The 24,906-nt window shown below is 47.6% G+C and overlaps 1 protein-coding gene across 2 annotated transcripts in view; it reads left to right on the forward strand.

Annotated features, from left to right (window-relative positions):
* The first annotated feature begins 410 nt into the window (after positions 1 to 410).
* PLPPR3 (phospholipid phosphatase related 3) overlaps positions 411 to 24,906 on the forward strand; it is a 63,905-nt gene continuing 39,409 nt past the window's right edge. Inside the window, exons 1-2 of one of the 2 annotated variants that reach the window (XM_069647682.1) lie at positions 411 to 647; positions 5,456 to 5,578. In XM_069647682.1, the coding sequence (XP_069503783.1) occupies positions 5,498 to 5,578 (81 nt within the window). In that variant the 5' untranslated portion in view covers positions 411 to 647; positions 5,456 to 5,497. Of the gene's footprint in view, positions 648 to 1,045; positions 1,130 to 5,455; positions 5,579 to 24,906 lie in introns of those variants that run through there. The other variant, XM_069647689.1, reaches the window with a different exon arrangement.

Consider the following 24,906-nt stretch of genomic DNA (forward strand, 5'->3'; position numbering starts at 1 on the left):
TGGCACTGGTAGTGTCAGGAAGCCGTGGTGGTGGGGAGGGGGTGTCAGTCAGAGAAAAAGGGCTACGTGGTGGGGAACAGGAAGAGAACAATAGGAGTATGGGGGCTCCACAGATCTCACTTCTGCACCCCCATCCGTATTTCAATTTTCTCCCTCTACCCCTTTCTCCAACAACCCTCCCCCCCCCCCACCCTACCCGCGCTCCCCTCCGCAACCCCTCCCCACACATCCTTTGTCTTCCTGTTTGCCTGCCTTGGGATTTCTCTATGGAAACAGGGACACGAACACACGCACCAAGGCACGCACACACACACTGACAGATAAATATGTACAGTGCACTGGCGCCCCCTCCCCCCAATCCTCGGCAAGCCCCCTCGTTGCCGCTTTGTGCAGGGCTGCGCGCCTGGGCTAGTGCTGCCGCTTGCACAGTGCACGCTGCAGACGGCGCGGCACCCGTGGGCATTCCCGAGATGGGGGCATCCTGAGACGAGGGCACCCGGAGGCTGGGGCAGAGCGAGGCGAGGCGCCCGTCTAATGGGGAGCTGGTGAGCCGGGGAGGTCGCGCCAAGCGGGGGGAGCACCTCGAGACCGTGGGATGAGGAACCTGGGGTGGTCCTGATGCTGCGGCAGCATCCGCGGGGCTGCAGGTGAGTCTCCTTTCAGCCAATGGGGTTTAGCCGGCGCCAATCCTTTGCGCTAAGGGGCGACAGTGGCTTTGGGTGCGGGTCTTCTAAGCGCTACTTGTCTATCGCTGGAGCCTGGTGGGGTCTCCCTCTGATATTTGGGGAGGGGGGACGGTGGCACAGGGCGCTGTAAGTGAGGTGGTCTCTTAAGCTGGTGAATTCATTGCATCCAAGGCATAATCCAGTATAGGCGTGGCAATGGGAGACATTGGGCAGGCGGTCTCCTTGGGAACCCTTGTCTATTTGGGGTAGGTATGGGGTAGGACACTGGGCGTCGTCGGTAGGGTGGTCTCTTAAGTTCTCCACCCCTTTGCCTTTCGTAACAATTTCAGGGGAAAGCGCTGCTGTTTTTTTTTTTTTGTACATGGGGTCTCAGATGTGTCCGGCAGACAGGGTGGTCTCGATAGCACCCGGTATCTAAAGGGGCGGGGCCGGTCCTTGGCGAGGTAAGTGGCTGCTTGCCGGTACATCGACAGACACCCCTGGGGTGAGGGCGCTGCATGAGAAATGCCAGACTGTCTGCGCCAAGCTGGCGTTTGCTGTGCCGAAAGATTTGGGAAATGTTGGCAATGAGAAAAATGCATTCATACGAGGCTACGCTTTTGGGGTGGGGGCGGGGGAGGCGAGCTGCTGTTGTAGTGCAGAATTCCACCACCATGCCTCCAGAGGTGAGGCTGCTGCAGAGGAAAAATGCTGCCTGCCAGTCGACACTGGCATACAGGCTCGGACTGGCCTATAGGGCGATAGGTCAATGGCCGAACCAAAAACACAAAATGTTGGTGTGTTTTTTGGTCAAAGTGGGCCACTTTTTTGGCCAATTTGGCCCAGTGTGATGAGTTCCTTCATTCTGCGGCTAGTAGTTCTGACCAGTGTTGGTGAATAAATATTCTTTAAAATGCACAATTTGCATCACACTTTATTTAAAAAAACTCCCCATTGGTTAATATTCAAACTGTCTGTCACACAAGGAATGAATAGCCATTTGCAGCTGTGGGCCACCTTTTCATTGGTGCCCAAGACTATTTTATGGCCCAGTCCGACCCTGAAACTGTATTGCCCTTTTTCTGGTGGCATGGCATGCTATTGGCATAGATGGTTCCCTCAGAGCAGCGGGGCATTGGCACTGGATTGAGTAGAAAGGTGATGGAGGGAATGGCAAGAGTGTCGTGCTACACCAGCTCTCACCTCCAAGTGATGATGCGACCCCTGCCAGCTGATAGGATGGCACAGTCTCCCAGGGGTAATATAACGTGGCACTTGCAGTGTACTAATCACCCTACCTGCCATATACTCCAGGGCCCACAGTCGTCCATTCTCAAGTGAAATAGATATCCGACTTGTAAAAGAATATAAACTAATGTATGCAACAGCATGGCATCGAGCAATGGGCACCACCTGGACCGCCTCCTTTAATGAGAAAGGGGTGCACCCCTTGGCCCTGAAAGCTAATGTATTGAAAGTAGGATTTTAAAGTGTCAGCATGGCATCAAGCACTGGGTGCAACCTGTTTCATGATCTTGTAGCTTCTTGGTGGCGAGGGCCACTTTTCCCAGGTGCCAGCATACTCCCAAATCACAATAAAATGTGATAGAGTTTAATGGCATGCCATCCTCTCGAGGGGCACCATATGCCCACTGCCCCACACAGCACAGTAGCAGCCCTCCGCTCAGCTCGAAGGAATGCACCACTGCCCCGCAACCACCCGCAAGGCAATGCATTATGAAGTTATGGACTAATAACCCACCAACATGGCATCGAACCATGGGCACCTTATGCCTACTGCTCACTAACTCCTCGACATTCTGGGAGCCCTGCATTCAGGTGAAAGGAATGGTCTTTGCTGCTCAAAGAGGGGCCTCATTACAGTTCTGCCGGTCCGGTAACAGGGCCAGTATAATTTCTGATAATTCCGGCACCAGCAATTTTACTGGACTTGCAAAACCCAAATGTTCCAGTGTGGGCACTGATTTACTTCCAGCCAAGAGCTGGTGGTAAATAAGGCCCCTACTGGCAAATAAATGCCGGAAATAGGGGTGCCGGTAATCCCCTCCATACAGTCCTATGGGACTCCATAGAATGGAAATTTGCCACCCTTTCTGCCACCTGTAATATCCTGGTAATTCTGGGATACCAGGCAGTAGAAATGGTAGGTCCTGTTTTTCCCGGTATCCTTCCAGAATAACCAGCGGGATACCGGCAAACTTGTAATAAGGCCCATAATGTATGAATTAATACAATGGCAGCATGGCACTGGCCGATGCGCATTACCTGTGTACAGTGCCTTAAGTGGCACTACAAAATGAGCCGGGGCTCATCAAGGGAGCATGGCCTAACGGCGGGGGTCCCGCTGGCACGTTAGGCCACACCCACCTGACGAACCTCAGCTCAATGGGCTACTGGCACCCCTGCCAGGCAGCCTTTTGTAGAGATCAGCACCCTCTCCCCGTGTCTACATTTATTTTCTATAGGTTTACCTGGCAGGGGATAGCGCCTCGCCTATTCAGCCTTAATGGTGGCGCTGCCCCTCGCCAGCTGGGGAGGGGCAGCATCACCATTAAGGCTGAAAGGGTGATGCCACTGGAAGCGGACGCCTTTTTCCTAAAGAATGAAACTCCTGCGAATCTGCGGGAGCTTCAGGATTTAGAAAACAAGGCCTCCGCTTCCAGCAGCCCCACGTTGTCTCCATAATGGTGGCGCCGGCCCACGGGCATCACTTGCTTAAAGGGATACCTCATAGGTGTGGCACCACCATTATGGCTTAAAGGCATTTTTTTCTGAAGCCTGAAGCTCTCGCACACGAGCGATAGCTTCAGGCTGTAGAAAAAAATGCCTTTTCGTGTAGTGGCCGGGGCTGCCAGGGGAGATTAGTGGGCCCCGGCAGGGCCCCGCCTCAAAACAAAATTTCGGAGCCTGCCAGGGCCCAGCCCTGGCAGGTCCCGGCCCACTTAAAGCCCTGCCTGTCTACTTCCCCCCTCCTCCCCCCACTCCGTGGCACTGGCGATCCCTCTCTCTAAATAGAACCTAAAGGCAAATTAGGCATTTCTAATGTCTGGCATGGCTACGAGTGATTGGCACAACATGAGCCTAGATCCCTAGCTCTCCCTGGCATTGGGCACCTCGGAGACAGAGTGGCCCGGAAGGCAATGCTATATCAGGACTACGGCTGAGGCGCAATGTCCTCTGCTTTGACTTTCAGTGTCATGAGCCAACTTCTGAGCAAGTCTTTGACAGTCCACCTTGCATGTCTTTATTCTGGCTTTTCTGTACATTGTTAATTAAATAATCCAGTGGTCGAAGTGCATGAAATGATGTAGTGGAGCTATGTTCCCTGCTGGCCTGCCCCGCTCCCCACAAACCCCATCGCCACACCACCAACCCACGCACAATACAAAGACCCAAACACACCAGCTGTTTAAGGGAAAGTTCAGTGCAGTGCACTGAAGTGCAATTTTCAACTGCTTCCTACACTTTCATTTTAAAAAGAAACCATTACGGAATGGTTTATTTTTAAAATAGAAGTATAGGAACAGTAACATTTAATTAGAGCAGCACTGCTCCCGCTAATATCCTAACCGGGATTTGAACCTGTGTTGCTCTGTTTTGTCTTGCTTTCTAGACAAACGTGTTACCCCTAAGTTATCCTCCCGGTCCAATTATCGGGAAATTGTACACTGTACATATAACCGAAGTCCCACTCCACGAGTAAGGCTGGGACTTGAGATCCGCCTGTTGGCGTTTCAATAATCACCCTAAAACGTATCTGAAAGAATTCTTTGAAAGGGGGTGTCTGTCATGTCGTGACTGTGTGGGATCAGCGTCCTCACGCATTGTTATGTGGGATGGCCCACGCTTGGGCCAGGACATGGGGGAAGTGATGTTGGGATAGAGAGGGGGCGGGACAAGGGACCAGGGTTTTTGAGGGTAAACAGTTTGAGTTGTAAAGGTGTAGAATAAACACGCATATATTCTACCAGCTGTTATGCATCTGTTTTGTTCACCAGGTGCAAGCCCTGGTAGTGATAACGGCGCCGTTGTTGCCTTACCGCCATACTTGTAATGAGGCCCAATGTCTGTATTTTGCGTCCTCTATATCCATGAGAACTGGCTCAGTAGCGTGTCTTTGTGCTACACGCCTCGTGGGACTATGATACAATGGGCCTTATTCGGGTCCGGCAGTAACCGTGCCGGTAAAACCGGCAGGTAGCCACCACACCCATAAACAGTTACCGCCACCTGACTTGCCGGTAACACCGGGGTATTACAATCCCAGTGGCAGGAAAGTCAGGGGCCGGTAAAATGTTGTTCCCATCTATGGTAATGGGGATCACGGAAACACCAGCACCGGTAATAATGGTGCCAGTGCTTCCGTGAAACTCTGTAGGCGGTTGCCAGACCGCCCGGCAGGTGAGACCTGCCGGGCGGGAGGGCACCCGCCCAACAGAGTTGTACTTTTTCCAGTCAGGAAACAACGGTGCCGGTAAGCTTACCGGCACCGTTGTTTCCGGACCGGCAAGGTTGTAATGAGGCCCAATGTCTGTGTTTTGCATCTAGCCCATGAGAACAGGCTCAGTAGCTTGTCTTTGTGCTCTATGATATGATACAATGTCTGTATTTTGCATCCTCTAAATCCATGCAAGAGGACCCAATAGCCTGACTTTGCACAACATTATCAGGATTTTGCTCCTCGTCAGTCCTAGAGTGATGACCCAATGCCAGTATTTTGCAACTGGTCAACCCATAACTTTTAACCAATCTTTGGATCTTTCCCACAGATTCAGTAACCAGAGGACTAAAACCCACTTTGTGCGGACGCCATGATCTCACCCAAGGAGAAGGACAAAGGGGGCGTGCCGAAGGACAGCATGACGCTCCTACCTTGTTTCTACTTTGTGGAGGTAAGCCATACCCACAGGGCTTTCCTGAAATATGTGGGTGAAGGGTAAAGAGAGGGAGATGCAGCCTCATTTTTCATGCTGGTAGAAATTACTTTGATCAAAACAAGCATAGACAAGTCCATTGGAGCTGGATAAATCCATAGGGACTCATTGTAATGCCAACGCCTAAGCACATGCATGATGGACGGCATTGCTGCTTATTGTTTGGTCTGGGTGCAAGAAAGGCTCAGGAACCTGGAACTGCCTGAATTCCTGTATCTAATTACCACCCTGGCCAGAAAAGTTTCAAAATGCCACAGAGCAGAATGCGGAGGCACATGCGTTTGATGACACCCAGGTTGTCCTGAAGCTCTCGGGTATTCACACACAAGACACTGGAGCCATCAATATGGTCTATGGCACCATCCAGGCCTGGATGGCAAGCAATGCGTTGGTATTGAACAAAGACAAGACCGAGCTCCTGATTGTTGCCATGGGGCCTCTGCTAAAAAAACGACTTGCTGCTTTCCAGTTTTAACATAGCTGGCTCCATCATCCCAGTGGCGAAAAGTGTTAAGACCCTAGGGGTTATGCTCGATGCCGAGTTTACCATGAAACCTCATGTTGCCCTTCTCCGGGCTTCTTGTGGCTATATTAATAAACTTCTAAGCCACATCCGTCCATTCTTAACTCCTGGGAGCATGTCCCTTCTTGCTTCAGCACTGGTCAACTCTCGCCTGGACTACTGTGACAGTTTGTTTCTGGGTACTTCCAAGGCAAACATGGCAGCACTCCAGGTGATCCAGAATGGGGCAGTCCGTGCCGTGAAGTGTTTACCCAGACGAGTTCACACCACTCATGCTAGGAGGGAGCTTCATTGGCTCCCTGTGAAACATTGTTTTACAAGGCTCTAACGCTGAGTCACAAATGCCTCAATCTTCAGGCCCCTTCTTATCTTTGTGAACGCACCAGGGTCTACCAACCTGGCCGCTCGCCTCGATCAGCTGATCAGGCTAGCCTCCAACAACCTAAATTCAAACTGAAAGGGTTTGGCGGCACCTCATTCAATGTCCAGGTACCCTTGGCGTGGAATGCACTCCCTGCCGACCTGAGAAAGACAGTTTCCCTGTCGGACTTCAAGAAAAATGTTAAGACTCACCTCTTCAATCTTGCATAAACTTAACCTCATCTCCTTGCTCTCCTTATGATCCAGCTTTCTGTCTCTGTTTTGTGTGCGCTCTGGCACCTAGGGGTTGTGGCGTGTTATGAAAATTAAAATAAAAAAAGAAATGTGGCTGTTGCCGCTGACTTCAAATGATCCCTTACTGCCATAAAGGCAGATGATGGCATCTACAGGACATTGATTTGGGACAGCCACCATCCCACACAGGCCATTGATTGGAGACCTGTCGGGCTGCAGGGGAAGCCTCACCTGGAAGCAGCATGTGTAGCAGGATCTCCAAGAGGCAAGGGGGGCCCTTCCAGAGCTCACAAGCGGTTACATTGGGGTACAGCTGGATTTCACACTCGGGTACACTTCACTGGCAGCCATTTGACCTTGTGCAGTTGTGCCCATATTTGACCTAGAGGAATTGTAGAGATTTGACCTGGTAGACTGATGGAAGCCGAGTTCTCGCATGCTATATCACTGATGGCAGATGAATGGCATAAAACAGTACTTAAGGGCACATGGGTTTCATGTTCTAGTTCTAGGCCATGTGTGTAATATGATGTTCTGGATAATAAAGGTTTTGCATGAATTGCTAACCTTATTTATGTGCTTTACTTCCTTTATTCTGGCATGCAGTGATAAAACCGCAGCAAAAATATCGCCTGGAAAAGAATCGCAGCAAAAATGCCTTGGGTTGACCCGTTAAAGGTGTACCCCATTATACCATTTAAGGAGAGCAGGGGTTGCGGGGGTGTCCCCGCTCCCCATAAATGGTATAATGGGTCCGAGGGTTGCAGGGGGGGTCCCCAGCATCCTTTACATGGATTGCAGCGTCAAAACCACTGCATTTTTGACGTGATATTTTATATTCACTGCCATTTTTGCCACGATTTTAACACATGGAACTTTTATTCTTTGGTATGGTGCTCAGGACACCCCTTTAACTCCCCAGAGCGCATTCTGGGTGAGTTATAGAGGAGGGTGATGATGATCAGGACTCCAGCATGGAAAAGTTAAGATGAGCAAAGTTCACACATCTGAAAGGATAAGTGGGATTTCAGCCTTTTGGTCCTTCAAGAAGAGGGAGATGCTCTATAGACTAGGCCCCTTGAGTGTGTCTTTCTTTTATTTGATTTTTTTCGACTATTTTATAAAATGTTAAACCTTGATATTTCATGTGAAGGGTGCGCACATCTGAAAGAGAATGGTGCATGTAAAAAGATTTGCAGTCTAGTTAATTGAAGAACATTGAAGAATTATGACTGGAGACAATGCAGTGCCTGAATCCTTGAGTGACACCGTTCCGCGCTTCTGGGGACAGCGCAGCAGGGCCTTGGAGAATGTTCCCTGTAATTATGTGTTCCCAGGGTGCAGCAATGGAACGCTTGCCAGCATTCTTTTCCCAGGCCTCTCTGTAACTGTTAGAAGAGGGCAGGGACTATGCGAGCTACCCCAGTAAACGAATTTCCGGGAATGTAAGAACATTGGGCCAAATGGTCCTAAAGATGTTGGCTAAAAGCTGTAAAATGAGACACTTATGAAGGGTCCCTCGTGCAGCGATCCATTGGCATGCTTTACAATGTGCGGCAGTACATTCCACAGCAGGAAAGCAATGTAATCCATGTCTATATTCATGTCCAGACAGAAGCATTCTGATCGGGATCTGGAGCAGCTGCTGTGCTAGGGCTGGGTCGGGGTAGAGTCAGTACTACAAGCAGCAGGAGGGCAAGCATTGCAAGAAACAGGGCAGGAGGTAACAGGGCAGGAGGTGCCGGTTTCAAAATAAGTACCTGACAGCCAGGATGCTCACCTTGTAAATTCCATAGGAAATCATTAACGGTCCATCAGTAAAAGTTCAAAGAAGGTAATGACCACACAGATGTGTTTAGGAACTGACTAGCACAACAATATCAGTGTCTCCCATCATTTACTTTCCTCTAAGTAGCAATCGGCTAGAATCTTTTTTATTTATTTATTTTAATTATTTTTGCAAATGATATGGACTAAATGGTTGGTATTTTTGGTTTCTAAGTCTCTGTGAATAGGCAATATGTACAATTACTGGCGATAATGTAAACCCACTTTTACAGCAGAGTGTGCGCCTTTCAACTCTATGGAGGGTAGGTTTCTGCCAACCTTCGTTGCCAATTACCCTTGTAGCCACGATGGCTTGCAAGCAGAGGCGTTGCTTAAGGGGGCGGGGGGCAGAGGGGGCTATAGCCCGTGTCTTTTGGTTGTAGCCCCAGATAGAAGCTCAGGTGCTACAACCAAAAGGCTAGCTAGCCCTGAGTCTCGTTGGTCCCGACATTAGCGTAGCCCCGGATCTTTTCTAGACCTAGCAACGCCCCGGCTTGCAAGCATCCTCCTGGTGACGTTCTCAGCTCTTAGTACCACTCACCTTCCCCTCCAAAGGGGGCTCCTCCCTCCTAGCGCTGCATTGACATCATGCTGGGAAGGAGCTCAGGAACCTACTACGTGACCATCAGCTGCTATGGGAGAGCTCTCCAATTCTGGTGCCCGGGAGCCCCAACCACACCAGGTTTTAGGATCATCACTGATTGTGCTATCACCTCCCATTTGGGTTTACAGTATTCAGACGCATGTTGCATGGATACCATGAAAGTGTGCAGTGGATTTGGATCGTGAGGGTCTTGTGTTATACACATGCACCCCTTCCCTGTTTCTGTAAGGGCTGCTGCACACAGAAAGGAGCCAACAGAGCTGGCAAAGGAGCAGAATCCTGACTCTGAGCTAGCCAAGGAGCAGGATCCGGACCCTGAGCTAGCCAAGGAGCAGGATCCGGACCCTGAGCTAGCCAAGGAGCAGGATCCTGACTCTGAGCTGGCAAAGGAGCAGGATCCTGACTCTGAGCTGGCAAAGGAGCAGGATCTGGACCCTGAGCTAGCCAAGGAGCAGGATCTGGACCCTGAGCTAGCCAAGGAGCAGGATCCGGACTCCGAGCTAGCAAAGGAGCAGGATCTGGACCCTGAGCTAGCCAAGGAGCAGGATCCGGACTCTGAGCTAGCAAAGGCGCAGGATCTGGACTCTGAGCTAGCCAAGGAGCAGGATCCGGACTCTGAGCTAGCAAAGGCACAGGATCCGGACTCTGAGCTAGCCAAGGAGCAGGATCCGGACTCTGAGCTAACAATCTCTTGCTAATCATTGACTCCCTTCACAGATGTCTTTCACCTTTACTTTTCTGGTACATGATTCTAACCATCTCTCGCTCATCATTGACTCCCTTCACTGATGCCTTTCACTTTTACTTTTCGGATACATGATTCTCTCTAACCATCTCTCACTAATCACTGACTCCCTTCACTGATGTGTTTCACCTATCCTTTTCTAATTAATGATTCTCTCCAACCATCTCTCGCTAATCATTTGCTCCCTTCAGAGATGCCTTTCACCTTTGCTTTTCTGGTCCATGGTTCTCTCCAATACTCTCTTGCTAATCATCGACTCCCTTCACTGATGCCTTTCACTTTTACTTTTCGGATACATGATTCTCTCTAACCATCTCTCACTAATCACTGACTCCCTTCACTGATGCCTTTCACCTATCCTTCCCCAGTCCATAATTCGCTCCTACCATCTCTCGCTAATCATTGACTTCCTTCATAGATACCTTTCACCTTTCCTTTTCTGGTACATGATCCTAACCATCTCTCACTAATCATTGTTTCCCCTTCACTTATGCCGTTCACCTTTACTTTTCTGGTCTATAATTCTCTCCAACCCTCTCTTGCTAATCATTGACTCTCTTTATTGATGCCTTTCACCTATCCTTTCCTGGTCCATGTTTCTCTCCAACCATCTCTTGCTAATCATTGACTACCTTCAGAGATTACTGTCACCTTTCCTTTTCTATTACATGATTCTAATCATATCTAGTGAATCATTTACTTCCTTCACTGATGCTTTTCACCTATCCTTTTATGGCCCAAGATTCTCTCCAACCATCTCTCGCTAATCACTGACTCCTTTCACTGATGCATTTCACTTTCACTTTTCTGATACATCATTCTCTCCAACCATCTCTTGCTAATCATTGTCTCTCTTCATTGATGCCTCAAATATCTTTTTCTGGTGCATGATTCTCTCCAACCTTCTCTCGCTAAACATTTGCTCCCTTCAGATATGCTGTTCACCCAACCTTTTCTGGCACAAGATTCTATCGAACCATCTCTCGCTAATCAATTATTCCCTTCACGGACGCCTTTCACCTTTACTTTTCTGGTCCATGATTCTCTCTAACCATCTGAAATCCCTTCACTGGCTCCCAAGGCTGCAAGGATCAAGTTCAAGACCCTCTGCATTGTTCACAAGGCTTTCTGTGGCCTGGGTCCTACCTACCTGCAACGTTGGCTACCTAAATACTGTCCCTCACAAGCCCTCCGCTCATCTACCTCCAACCTTCTGCGAGTGAGCCGGTTCTCCAAGCAGAGATTTGGAGGGAGATGCTTATCCTTAGCGCCTCGCTCTGGAATAGCCTCCCTGCCGCCCTTCGTTTGAGCCTGATCTTCTTAAGTTCCATATCTCCTCAATACCTTCCTCTTCTCTTCCTTTTCTCTCCATATACCCTGCTCACCTAGTTCTCTGCTCTTACCCTCTCTCCTTCATATTTCCTTACAGCTTGCTGACTGGCCACCTGGTGTACCTCAGAGTCTCACAGTTCCCTGGCACCCCCGTCTGTCCTCTTTTCGCACTTGCCTCAGGACCCAACACCCCAACCACACTCACTGCACTTAAGAAATTAACCTATGAGAGTAGCTCTCTCTGCACTTATCGCGGTTTCCACCGACCGGGTGCACTTGGACCTTCCCCTCACTGTGACTGTCTGTGCACTTTCATGATCCGTATGCACTTTACCTGAAGATCGTCTGTTGTCCTCCCTTGTCTTCTCCCCTTAATTGCATTGGTAAAACTGCAGAATTGCTGTCAGGCCTATTTGCTGTATCTCAAAATGTTAAAAGTGTTCTTCGCACATACTCTGCCAGTGCCGACTATTATCATCCCAGAATTTCAATGGCTCTGAGTGACTATTGTTTTTCACCATGTACCCACACTCCTTGAGCACCTTGAAACACTGCCTGTGTATAGGTGCTTTATAAATAAACAATACCATACCATACCATACCATCCCATCCCCTGCTAATCACTGCTTCCATTCACTGATGCCTTTCACCTTTTTTTTCTGGTACATGATTCCCTCCAACCATCTCTCGCTAATCATTTGCTCCCTTCATAGAGGCATTTCACCTATCCTTTTCTGGTCCAGGATTCTATACAACCATCTCTCGCTAATCATTGGCTTCCTTTACTGATGGCTTTCACCTATCCTTTTCTGGTACATGATTCTCTCCAACCATCTCTCGCTAATCATTTGCTCCCTTCATAGAGGCATTTCACCTATCCTTTTCTGGCCCAAGATCCTCTCCAACCATCTATCACTAATCACTGACTTCCTTCACAGATGCCTTTCACCTATCCTTTTCTGGTTCATGATTCTCTCCAACCCCCTCTTGCTAATCATTGACTCTTAATTGATGCCTTTCACCTATCCTTTCCCAGTCCATGATTCTCTCCAACAATCTCTCACTAATCACTGACTCCCTTCACTGATGACTTTCACCTATTCTTCTCCGCTCCATGATTCTCTCCAATCATCTCTTGCTAATCATTGATTCTCTTCATTGATGCCTTTCACCTATCTTTTTCCGGTCCATGATTCCCTCCAACAATCTCTCACTAATCACTGACTCCCTTCACTGATGACTTTCACCTATCCTTTTCTGGCCCAAGATTCTATCCAACTGCCTCTCGCTAATCACTGACTCCCTTCATTGATGCATTTCACCTTTACTTTTCTGACACATGATTTTCTGCAACCATCTCTCGCTAATCACTGACTCCCTTCACTGATGCCTTTCACCTATCCTTTTCTGGCCCAAGATTCTATCCAACCACCTCTCGCTAATCATTGTTTCCCTTCACTGATGCCTTTAACTTATCCTTTCCCGGTCCATGATTCTCTCCAACCATCTTGCTTGATCTCTCCTCTGCCTTTGACACGATCAACCATGCCATCCTGCTCAAATGTCTCAGTCATAACCTGGGTATCACCAGTCAGGCCTTGGCTTGGCTGACCTCTTTCCTCTCTGACTGACTCTCCCAGGTCCAACTTGGGTCCTTCAGCTCTGCTACCTTTTTCTCTACCTGTGGTGTCCCCCAGAGGTCTAACTTCTCTCCCTGGCTGTTTAACCAATACCTGGCATTTCTTGCCCACCGCATTTAGTGCTCTCTGCCCCAACTTTCAGTGCGATGCAGATGACACTCAGCTCATTTTCAGGCTACCTTTAGCCACCTCTTCTCCGTCCCTCATCACTGACTATCTGCCTTCTATCCAAAGTGGTGTGCCGCCAATTACCTCTGCATTAATGCCAGTAAGACTGAGATTCTTACTGGCATTAATGCAGAGGTAATTGGCGGCACACCACTTTGGATAGAAGGCAGATAGTCAGTGATGAGGGACGGAGAAGAGGTGGCTAAAGGTAGCCTGAAAATGAGCTGAGTGTCATCTGCATCGCACTGAAAGTTGGGGCAGAGAGCACTAAATGCGGTGGGCAAGAAATGCCAGGTATTGGTTAAACAGCCAGGGAGAGAAGTATCAGCACACCCACTCCCACCTTTCCTGTCGCTCTCTGGCAGGCCTCTCTTGGCCCTCTTCCTGCTCCCACCTGCAAGGCTAAAAACGTTGGGGTCATCTTCGACTCCACACTCTCCTTCTCTCCTCACATCTCTAATGTCTCTAAGAAGTCACACTAGCAGCTGTCACACTTTCCTCTCCTTCCCCCAGAAGCTCACTGTCTCCAGAGCCCTGGTTCTCTCTAGGCTGGACTATTGCAACAGCCTCTTTCGAAATCTGCCTGCAATACTCGCAGTCCTGTGTAACTCATCCAGAACAGGACTGCAAGACTTGCCCTTGGCCTCAAGCCCAGGGATCGTATCTCTCCAGGACTGAAATCTCTGCACTGGCTCCGAGTGGCTGTGAGAATTAAGTTCAAGACCCTCTGCATTGTTCACAAGGCTTTTTGGGTCCTGGGGACTCAATACCTTCAACTCTCTCCTCCTAAATATCTTCCTTCTCAAGCTCTTCGCTCATCCGCCTCCAACTCGCTCAGGGCCAGCCGCTTCTCTAAGCAATGAGTTGGTGGTCGATCTCTTTCTTCAGCTGGGGCCTCCCTCTGGAACAGCCTCTCTGCCTCCCTGAAACTTGAGGAGAACCATCTCTGGTTCCGGAATCACCTCAAAAGCTTTCTCTTTGCTTCTGCTTTTTCTCCTCCTCTCCCCTGCTGACCTCCTGACTGAAATTGCACTAGTTACCTGGCCACCCTCTGATCTCGGGCCCAGGTCCCTCCCCGCCAGTCGCACTGCCTGACTGGCAAACCCTGCACTCAGAGACTGTTCTGTATTCCTACAGTCCCACTACCAGCACTTGACACCTGATGTCCGCACTTACCTTGCACTTGCCACCTGCTGGCCGTTATTGTTATTATTCTTTTCCCATGTACTGCGCTCTCCCTTTCCCCATCCCATGCACTTGTGCGATCTGAATGACACCTGGCCTAGTAGGATCGTTGTCTGTCCTCCCTTTGTTCCCGCTCCCTTGCCTCATCGCACCTTGATACACTTGTGTATAGGTGTGTTATAAATGCCATATTATATCATATCATACCATATCTCTTGCTAATCTTTGACTCCTTTCACAGATACCTGTCACCTTTCATTTTCTGATACATGATTCTAACCATCACTCGCTAATCATTGACTCCTTTCACATATACCTGTCACCTTTCCTTTTCTGGTAAATGATTCTAACCATCACTCGCTAATCATTGACTCTCTTCACTGATGCCTTTCACCTATACTTTTCTGGCCCAAGATTCTATCCAACTATCTCTCACTAATCATTGACTCCCTTCAGTGATGCATTTCACCTTTACTTTTCTGATACATGATTCTCTCCAACCATCTCTTGCTAATCACCGACTCTTTTCACTGATGCTTTTCACCTATCCTCTTCTGGTTCATGATTCTCTCCAACCATCTCTCGCTAATCATTTTCTCCCTTCACAGATGCCATTCACCTATCCTTTTCTGGCCCAAGATTCTATGCAACCATGTCTCGCTAATCATTGTTTCCCATCACTGATGCCTTTCACCTTGACTTTTCTGGTTCATGACTCTCCCCAACCCTCTCTTGCTAATCATTGACCTTCTTCATTGGTGCCTTTCACCTATCCTTTCCTGGTCCATGATTCTCTCCAACCATCTCTCACTAATCATTGACTCCCTTCAAAGATACCTGTCATATTTCCTTTTCTGGTACATGATTGTAACCATCTCTCGCTAATCATTGACTCTCCTCACTGATGCCTTTCACCTATCCTTTTCTGGTCCGTGATTATCTCCAACAATCTCTCACTAATCACTGACTCCCTTCACTGATGCCTTTTACCTATTCTTTTCTGGCCCAAGATTCTTTCCAACCATCCCTCGCTAATCAATGATTCCCTTCACTGATGCCTTTCACCTTTACTTTTCTGCTACATGATTCTCTCTAACCATCCGAAATCCCTTCCCTGTCTCCCTGTGGCTGCAAGGATCAAGTTCAAGACCCTCTGCATTGTTCACAACGCTTTCTGGGTCCTGGGGCCTCAATACCTTTAATTCTCTCTTCCTAAATATCTTCCTTCTCTAGCTCTTCGCTCATCCGCCTCCAACTCCCTCAGGGCCAGTCGCTTCTCCAAGCAATGAGTTTGTGGTCGATCTCTTTCTTCGGCTGGGGCCTCCCTCTGGAACAGCCTCCCTGCCTCCCTGAAAATTGAGGAGAACCATCTCCGGTTCCGGAAGCACCTCAAAGCCTTACTCTTTGCTTCTGCTTTTTCTCCTCCTCTCCTCTGCTGAGCTCCTGACCGAAACTGCACTGGTTACCTGGCCACCCTCTGATCTCGTGCCCAGTTTCCCCCTCCTCCCCACCAGTCGCACTGCTTCCCTGGCAACCCCTGCACTCAGAGACTGTTCTGTATCCCTACAGTCCCCCTACCAGCACTTGACACCTGATGTCTGCACTTACCTTGCACTTGCCACCTGCTGGCCGTTATTGTTATTATTCTATTCCCATGTCCTGCACTCTCCCCTTCCCCCAACCCATGCACTTGTGCGATCTGAATGACACCTGGCCTAGTAGGATCGTTGTCTGTCCTCCCTTTGTTCCCCCTCCCTTGCCTCATCGCGCCTTGATACACTTGTGTATAAGTGCGTTATAAATGCCATTTCATATCATATCATACCATATCTGTCGCTAATCATTGACTCGTTTCACAGATACCCGTCACCTTTCCTTTTCTGATACATGATTCTAACCATCACTCCCTAATCATTGACTCTCTTCACTGATGCCTTTCACCTATACTTTTCCGGCCCAAGATTCTATCCAACTATCTCTCACTAATCATTGACTCCCGTCACTGATACATTTCACCTTTCCTTTTCTGAATCATGATTCTATCCAACCATCTCTCGATAATCACTGACTCCCTTCCCTGATGCTTTTCACCTATCTTTTTCCGGTCCATGAGTCTCTCCAACCATCTTTCGCTAATCATTAGCTCCCTTCACAGATGCTGTTCATCCATCCTTTTCTGGCTCTAGATTCTATCCAACCATCCCCCGCTAATCAATGATTCCCTTCACTGATGCCTTTCACCTTTACTTTTCTGCTACATGATTCTCTCTAACCATCTGTAATCCCTTCACTGTCTCCCCGTGGCTGCAAGGATCAAGTTCAAGACCCTCTGCATTGTTCACAAGCCTTTCTGAGGTCTGGGAGCTACCTACCTGCAATGCTGCCTACCTAAATACTGTCCCGCATGAGCCCTCAGCTCATCGACCTCCAACCTTCTGTGAGTGAGCGGTTCTCCAAGCAGCAGAAATTTGGAGGGAGTTCCTTAACCTTAGCAGGTGCCTTCTTCTGGAATAGTCTCCCTGCGGCCCTTCGTCTTGAGCCTGATCATCCTAAGTTCCGGAAACTCCTCAATACCTTCCTCTTCTCTTCCTTCTCTCTCCCTCTACCATGCTCACCTAGTTCTCTGCTCTTTCCCTCTCTCCTTCCTATTTCCTTACAGCTTGCTGACTGGCCGCCTGGTCTACCTCAGAGTCTCACAGTTCCCTGGTACCCCCACCAGTCCTCTTTTCGCACTTGCATCAGGGCCCTACACCCCACCCACACTCCCTGTACTTGAGAAATTAACCTGTCAGAGTGACTCTTTCTGAACTTATCCCAGTCTCCACCGACTGAGTGCACTTGGAACTTCCCCTCCCTGTGACTGTCTGTGCACTTGCACGATCCGTACGCACCTTGCCTAAAGATCGTCTGTCTGTCCTCCCTTGTCTTCCCCCCCTTAATTGCACTGGTAAAACTGCAGAATTGCTGTGAGCCCTATTTGCTGTATCTCAAACTGTTAAATGTATTCTATGCACTAACTCTGCCTGTGCAGACTATTGTGGTCCCAGAATTTCAAGAGCTCTGAGTGACTATTGTTTTTCCCCATGTTCCCACCCTCCTTGAGCACCTTGAAACACTGCCTGTGTATAGACGGTTTATAAATAAACAACACCATACAATGGCATACCATCTCTTGCTAATCACTGCCTCGCTTCACTGGTGCCTTTCACTTTTTATTTTCTGGGACACGATTCTCTCCAACCATCTCTCGCTAATCATTGACTACCTTCGCAGATGCCTTTCACCCATACTTTTCTTGTGCATGATTCTCTCCAATCATGTGTCGCTAATCATTGACTCCCTTCACAGATGCCTTTCACATATCTTTTTCTGGTCCATGATTCTCTCCAACCGTGTCTCACTGACTTCCTTCACTGATGCCTTTCAGCTATCCTTTTCTGGTCTATGATTATCTCCAACCATCTCCCGCTAATCACTGACTCCTGTCGCAGATGCCTTTCACCCATCCTTTTCTCTCCCATGATTCTATCCAACCACCGCTCTGTAATCATTGACTCAATTCACTGATGTCTTTCACTTATCCCTTTCTGGTCCATGGTACAATCCAACCATTTCTTGCCAATCATTGTCTCCCTTCACTCATGGTCTCACCTATCCTTTTCTGGTCCATGATTTTCTCCAAATATATCTCACTAATTATTGACTCTCTTCACTGATGTCTTTCACCTATCCCTTTCTGGTCCATGGCTTTCTTCAACCATCTCTCTCTAATCATTGACTCCCTTCACTGATGCCTTTCACCTATCCTTTTCTGGTACATGATTATCTCCAACAATCTCTCACTAATCACTGACTCCCTTCACAGATGCCTTTCACCTATCCTTTTCTGGTGCATGATTCTCTGAACCATTTCTTGCTAATCACTGACTCCCATCGCAGACGCCTTTCACACATCATTTTCTGGTGCATGATTCTATTTAAACACCGCTCTGGAATCATTGACTCCCTTCACTGATGCCTTTCACCTATCCTTTTCTGGATCATGATTCAGACAACCATCTCTCGCTAATAATTTGCTCCGTTAACAGATGCCTTTCACCTAGCCTCTTCTGGCCCAAGATTCTATCCAACCATATCTCGCTAATCATTGACTCCCTTCAGAGATGCCTTTCACCTATACCTTTCTAGTCCTTGTAATTATGTAATTTGCTGTATGTACCAATGCCTCGTTCTAAACATACTTTGTAATATTATTGCTGTGTACCTCTAACTTCTCTGTGAGAAATGCGCTCAGATGCCCTTGGGCTTGGAGCGCCATACAAATAAACAAACTAAACTAAACTAAACCTATCCTTTTCTGGTCCATGATTCTATCCAACCATCTCTCGCTAATCATTGTTTCCCTTCACTGATGCCTTTCACCTATCCTTTTCTGGTCCATGATTCTCTCCACCCATCTCTTGCTAATCATTGACTCTCTTCATTGATTCCTTTCACCTATCCTTTCCCAGTCCATCATTCTCTCCAATCATCTCTCGATAATCTGATGCCCTTCACATATGCCTTTCACCTTTCCTTTTCTGGTATATGATTCTAACCATCTCTCGCTAATCATTCACTCCCTTCACTGATGCCTTTCACCTATCCTTTTCTGGTACATGATTATCTCCAACAATCTCTCACTGATCACTGACTCCCTTCACAGATGCCTTTCACCTATCCTTTTCTGGTGCATGATTCTCTGAACCATTTCTCGCTAATCATTGACTCCCTTCACTGATGCCTTTCACCTATCCTTTTCTGGTACATGATTATCTCCAACAATCTCTCACTGATCACTGACTCCCTTCACAGATGCCTTTCACCTATCCTTTTCTGGTGCATGATTCTCTGAACCATTTCTCGCTAATCATTGACTCCCTTCACTGATGCCTTTCACCTATCGTTTTCCGGTTCATGATTCTCTCCAACCATGTCTCGCTAATCACTGACTCCCATCGCAGACGCCTTTCACACATCATTTTCTGGTCCATGATTCTATTTAAACACCGCTCTGGAATCATTGACTCCATTCACTGATGCCTTTCACCTATCCTTTTCTGGATCATGATTCAGACAACCATCTCTTGCTAATAATTTGCTCTGTTAACAGATGCCTTTCACCTAGCCTCTTCTGGCCCAAGATTCTATCCAACCATATCTCGCTAATCATTGACTCCCTTCACAGATTTCACCTCTCCTTTTCTGGTACATGATTCTAACCATCTCTAGCTAATCATTGACTCCCTTCACAGATTTCACCTCTCCTTTTCTGGTACATGATTCTAACCATCTCTAGCTAATCATTGACTCCCTTCACAGATGCCTTTCACCTATCATTTTCTTGTCCGTGAATCTCTCCAACAATCTCTTGCTAATCACTTCCTCCCTTAACTGATGTTTTTCAACTATCCTTTTCTGGTTCATGATTCTCTCCAACCATCTCTCCTTAATCATGTGCTCCCTTCACAGATGCCGTATACCCATCCTTTTCTGGCCCAAGATTCTATGCAACCATCTGTCGCTAATTAATGATTCCCTTCACTGATGCCTTTCACCTTTACTTTTCTGGTACATGATTCTCTCCAACCATCTCTCACTAATAACTGACTCCCTTCACTGATGCCTTTCACCTATTCTTTTCTGGTACATGATTTTCTCCAACTATCTCTCGCTAGTCATTTGCTCCTTCATTCATGCTTTTCACCAATCCATTTCTGGCCCAAGATCCTATCCAACCATCTATTGCTAATCACTGACTCCCATCGCAGACGCCTTTCACACATCATTTTCTGGTCCATGATTCTATTTAAACACCGCTCTGGAATCATTGACTCCATTCACTGATGCCTTTCACCTATCCTTTTCTGGTCCATGATTCCCTCCACCCATCTCTTACTAATCATTGACTCCCTTCCCTGATGCCTTTCACTTATCCTCTTCTGGTCCATGATTCTCTCCAACCGTGTCTCACTGACTCCCTTCACTGATGCCTTTCAGCTATCCTTTTCTGGTCTATGATTATCTCCAACCATCTCTCGCTAATAACTGACTCCTGTCAGAGATGCCTTTCACCCATCCTTTTCTGGCCCATGATTGTATCCAACCACCGCTCTGTAATGATTGACTCCATTCACTGATTCCTTTCACCTATCCCCTTCTGGCCCAAGATTCTATCCAACAATGGCTCACTAATCATTGACTCCCTTCACAGATGCCTTTCAACTTTCCTTTTCTGGGACATGATTCTAACCATCTCCGGCTAATCATTGACTCCCTTCACTGATACCTTTCACTGATACCTTTCACCTATCCTTTTCTGGTCCATGAATCTCTCCAACCATTTCTCACTAATAACTGACTCCCTTCACTGATGCCTTTCATCTATCCTTTTCTGACCAAGATTCTATCCAACCACCTCTCACTAATCATTGACTCTCTTCACTGATGCCTTTCACCCATCCTTTTCTGGTACATGATTCTCTCTTACCATCTGTCGCTAATCACTGACTCCTTTCACTGATACCTTTCACCTATTCTTTCTGGTATATGATTCTCTGCAACCATCTATGTTAATCATTGACGCCCTTCACAGATGCTTTTTACCTTTACTTTTCTGGTACATGATTCTCTCCAACAATCTCTCACTAATCACTGACTCCCTTCACTGATGCCTTTCACATATCCTTTTCTGGTCCAAGATTCTATCCAACCACCTCTCACTAATCATTAACTCCCTTCACTGATGCCTTTCACCCATTATTTTCTGGTACATGATTCTCTCTTACCATCTGTCGCTAATCACTGACTCCCTTCACTGATACCTTTCACCTATTCTTTCTGGTATATGATTCTCTGCAACCATCTATGTTAATCATTGACGCCCTTCACAGATGCTTTTTACCTTTACTTTTCTGGTACATGATTCACGCCAACCATCTCTCGCTAATAATTGACTCCCTTCACTCATGCTTTTCACCTACCCTTTTCTGGCCCAAGATTCTATCCAACCATCTCTCACTAGCCATTGACTCCCTTCAGTGATGCCTTTCACCTTTCCTTTTCTAGTTCATAATTCTCATCAACCATCTCTCGCTAATCATTGTCTCGCTTCACAGATGCCTTTCACCTTTCCTTTTTTGTTCCATGATTGTCTCCAACCACCTCTCGCTAATCATTGACTCCCTTCACAGATGCCTTTCTCCTATCCTTTTCTGGTCCATGATTGTCTCCAACCACCTCTCGCTAATCATTTACTCACCTCAGTGATGCCTTTCACCTATCCTTTTCTGGCCCAAGATTCTATCCAACCATCTCTTGCTAATCATTGACTCCCTTCACAGATTCCTTTCATCTATCCTTTTCTGGTCCATGTTTGGGGACAACCATCTCTCACTAATCACTGACTCCCTTCACAGATGCCTTTCGACTATCCTTTTCTGGTACATGATTCCCTCCAACCATCTCTCTCTAATCATTGACTTACTTCGCTGAGGCCTTTCACCTATCCTTTTCTGGAGCATGAATCATCCAACCACCTGTTGCTAATCATTGACTTACTTCACTGAGGCCTTTCACCTATCCTTTTCTGGCGCATGATTTGTTCCAACCACCTCTCGCTAATCATTTACTCACCTCAGTGATGCCTTTCACCTAGCCCTTTCTGGCCCATGACTATATCCAAGCATCTCTCGCTAATCACTGACTCCCTTCACAGATGCCTTTCGCCTATCCTTCTCTGGTACATGATCCGTTCCAACCATCTCTCGCTAATCATAGACTCACTTCACTGATGCCTTACTTTCCTAAGACTTTGCACTGTACTATGACTCTGCTCCCTTCCCAATCCATGTCTTTTACACTTAATATATTCGGGTCTATTACTCTCCTCCCTTCAGGGTCAATGTCTCTCCTCACTCCACCGTTCTTTATCCGGGATTCTGACTGATCTCGCCATTCCGGTACACCCTTAACTCACTCTTCCTGATTAATGATTTACCTCCATCTTTGTCTGGGATTCTTTTCCCTTCCTCTGTCCCTTTTCCCTTTTGAGTCCATGACTCTACCTTTGTCATCCAAGGCTTGCCCCCACCAACGGTCTACGAATCTCCTCCATCCCCAACGTGGTCCCATAACTTTCATTCCTCCAAGGTCTATTAATCTCCACCATCTACTCCTGGTTTAAGACTGGCATCCTCCTGACACATGACTCTCCCTTCCTGGATTATGACTGTCCTCTCTTTTACGTTCGAGGTACAGCACTCTCCTCCCTTCCTAGCCCATCACGCTCATCATTCCTCACTGCCTGACCTGCAACAATCCTAACTCCTTTATTCACCTCCCTTTGGTCCATCACCCTGCTCACTTCTTTTCTCATGACTTGCACCACTTTCTGGTCACTGATCCTTCTCGTTTCCTTGTATGTGACTCCCCTCAGCCCTCCCTGTCTTTTCACCCTTCAAGGGGTTGAGTCTCCTCAGCTGTGCTTTCTTTGCACCATGACTCTGCTCTCCCAGCACACTGACCCACAGCTCTCATTTCTCTCTTGTCCCTTCTCTCCTTCCTGTCTGGTCCGCGGTCTCCTCTGATAAGCATCAATGAATCCTATAGTTTTGGCCTCCACATAGAGAATATTTTGTATAAACATGCGCCCATATTTGACCACTGTCAGGCACAATAGAGAAGACCTCTCAATCAGGCAGTATAGAAACAACAACATCCAAATGTCAGCGTGGATTGACCCCTCCCCCGCCCCCCCATGAATCCCAAAGCCATCATGGAATTCACACCCCGATAGTAGATAGGTATACCCTCCACTTTAAGGTAAGATGAGGGTCAGTGAGGAGCAGACAGGTGAACTGTTGCACTGTGAGGGACATAGGTTTCTGTGAGGGACCGGAGTAACTATTACAGATGGATGGTGGGGAGTTTTTTTAGACACTATGAGGCACCTAGATACACTGCAAACGGGTGGTTACACGGTCCTCAAGCAGTACCGGTGAAATCGGTGAAACACCTAGCCATAAGCATTTCTGAATCCCTGACCCCGACACTTCAGGTTAGTGCCAGAATCAGTGCGGGTCACATGAACCCCGGGAGCTTTGGTCCTTGTTGATTTCGGTATCCATTTCTGGGGCATTAGATTATTCTAATACTACATTGCTGGCGCACCCTAAATATCTCATAAACCGTTTGCAGGTTCTACAGAATTCAACCGCAAAGCTTGCAACTAATTCCCCCAAACAGGCTCATGCTTCCCCACTGCTTAGAAAATTGCACTGGCACCCAGTTGAGGCAAGAATTAAGTTTAAGACCCGGTGCCTAGTACATCGGACCTATCATGGCAAAGGTGCCAGGTACCTTCAGGAAAAGCTGATAAATATGCACCACCTGGAGCACGGCACTCTGCGGACAGGTTGTTTTTGACCGTCCCTCGTTTCCACAAAAAAAGGATGGCCGGCCGTGCCTTTTCAGTGGCAGCGCCAAAACTCTGGAATAGCCTTCTGCTGCCCCTATGGGCAAATTCAAGCTCCCCAGCATTCAGGAAACTATTAAATATTTAAAAACGTTCGTGTTTCCACTAAGCGGTTCGCTATCTTGGCTGATCTGTCGCCTCGTGCGGTTTTGTCTCTCACTCCTGTCTCTCTTGTTTGCCTCGCGCCAGGATCCCCTTTGGGTCACTGTTGTGCTTTGCAAGTTGCCATACCATACCAGAGTGAGGAACTGGAAAGCAGGGCAGAGGACAAGCTCTAACTAGCATATGGGATGTGCAACACCACAGGAAGTGGAATCAGGGGGTGTGATGTCACCCAGCAGAGCAGCCCCAGACTCCTATAGGAAATGGCAGGCTACCTTGCTGCTTGGGATACATTCAGTAGAACGCGTTTTTTTTCTACCATACACTAATAATATGCATTGAAAGTAAACGCTGACAAGGAAAAATGGAATTCCAATAAACGTATTGCCCGCTTTTTCCACCAAAGGACACCCGACGCGTATTTTAAATGAATGTGCAGCGCTCTCACACGTGATGCGCTTCTAGTGTTAAATGTTGGACTGCAAGTATCAGGATGCAAGGTGGTTTGAGTTTAAAAGCCAGGGCTGGCTGGACACCTAGCAACAACCTGAGCTCTCTATAAACTCTCCTAATACTTTAAAGCCTTAAAGGCAGACCCCAAGGAGACAGTGTGATAGCCCCTGTCTGTAGTCATTATTTGACACATGCGTGAAGTTTGCTGCTATGCATCAGGATATAAAATATGCCGTTCAAAAGAACATTTTTGCATCAAAGAAGGAGTCACCATTTAAATCAGAATAGACATCAACCAGTTTTTTTTCAATGTTTGTGAACTTGAATGCAATAAAATATATGGCAGATAAATGGAGCCGTTTTGACTTTGGGGTGCTCGCTTTGAGCTGCTGATCACGGTTCTAGGTTATAATCTCGAATATTAAAGACTGCACACAAAAAATCTTTTTTTTTTCCCAACCAATTTGGTGCAGGCTTTAATATTCGAAATACATCACTCTGCCCCCCAACGCCCCGTGCCTGAATGCCCTTTCAATTCCACGGGTTTTACCAAGAGCCCCCCTTTGACCCTGCACCCC

Source organism: Ambystoma mexicanum, chromosome 1p (genome assembly GCF_040938575.1).
Source record: "Ambystoma mexicanum isolate Mex_15411 chromosome 1p, UKY_AmexF1_1, whole genome shotgun sequence".
NCBI lineage: Eukaryota > Metazoa > Chordata > Amphibia > Caudata > Ambystomatidae > Ambystoma > Ambystoma mexicanum.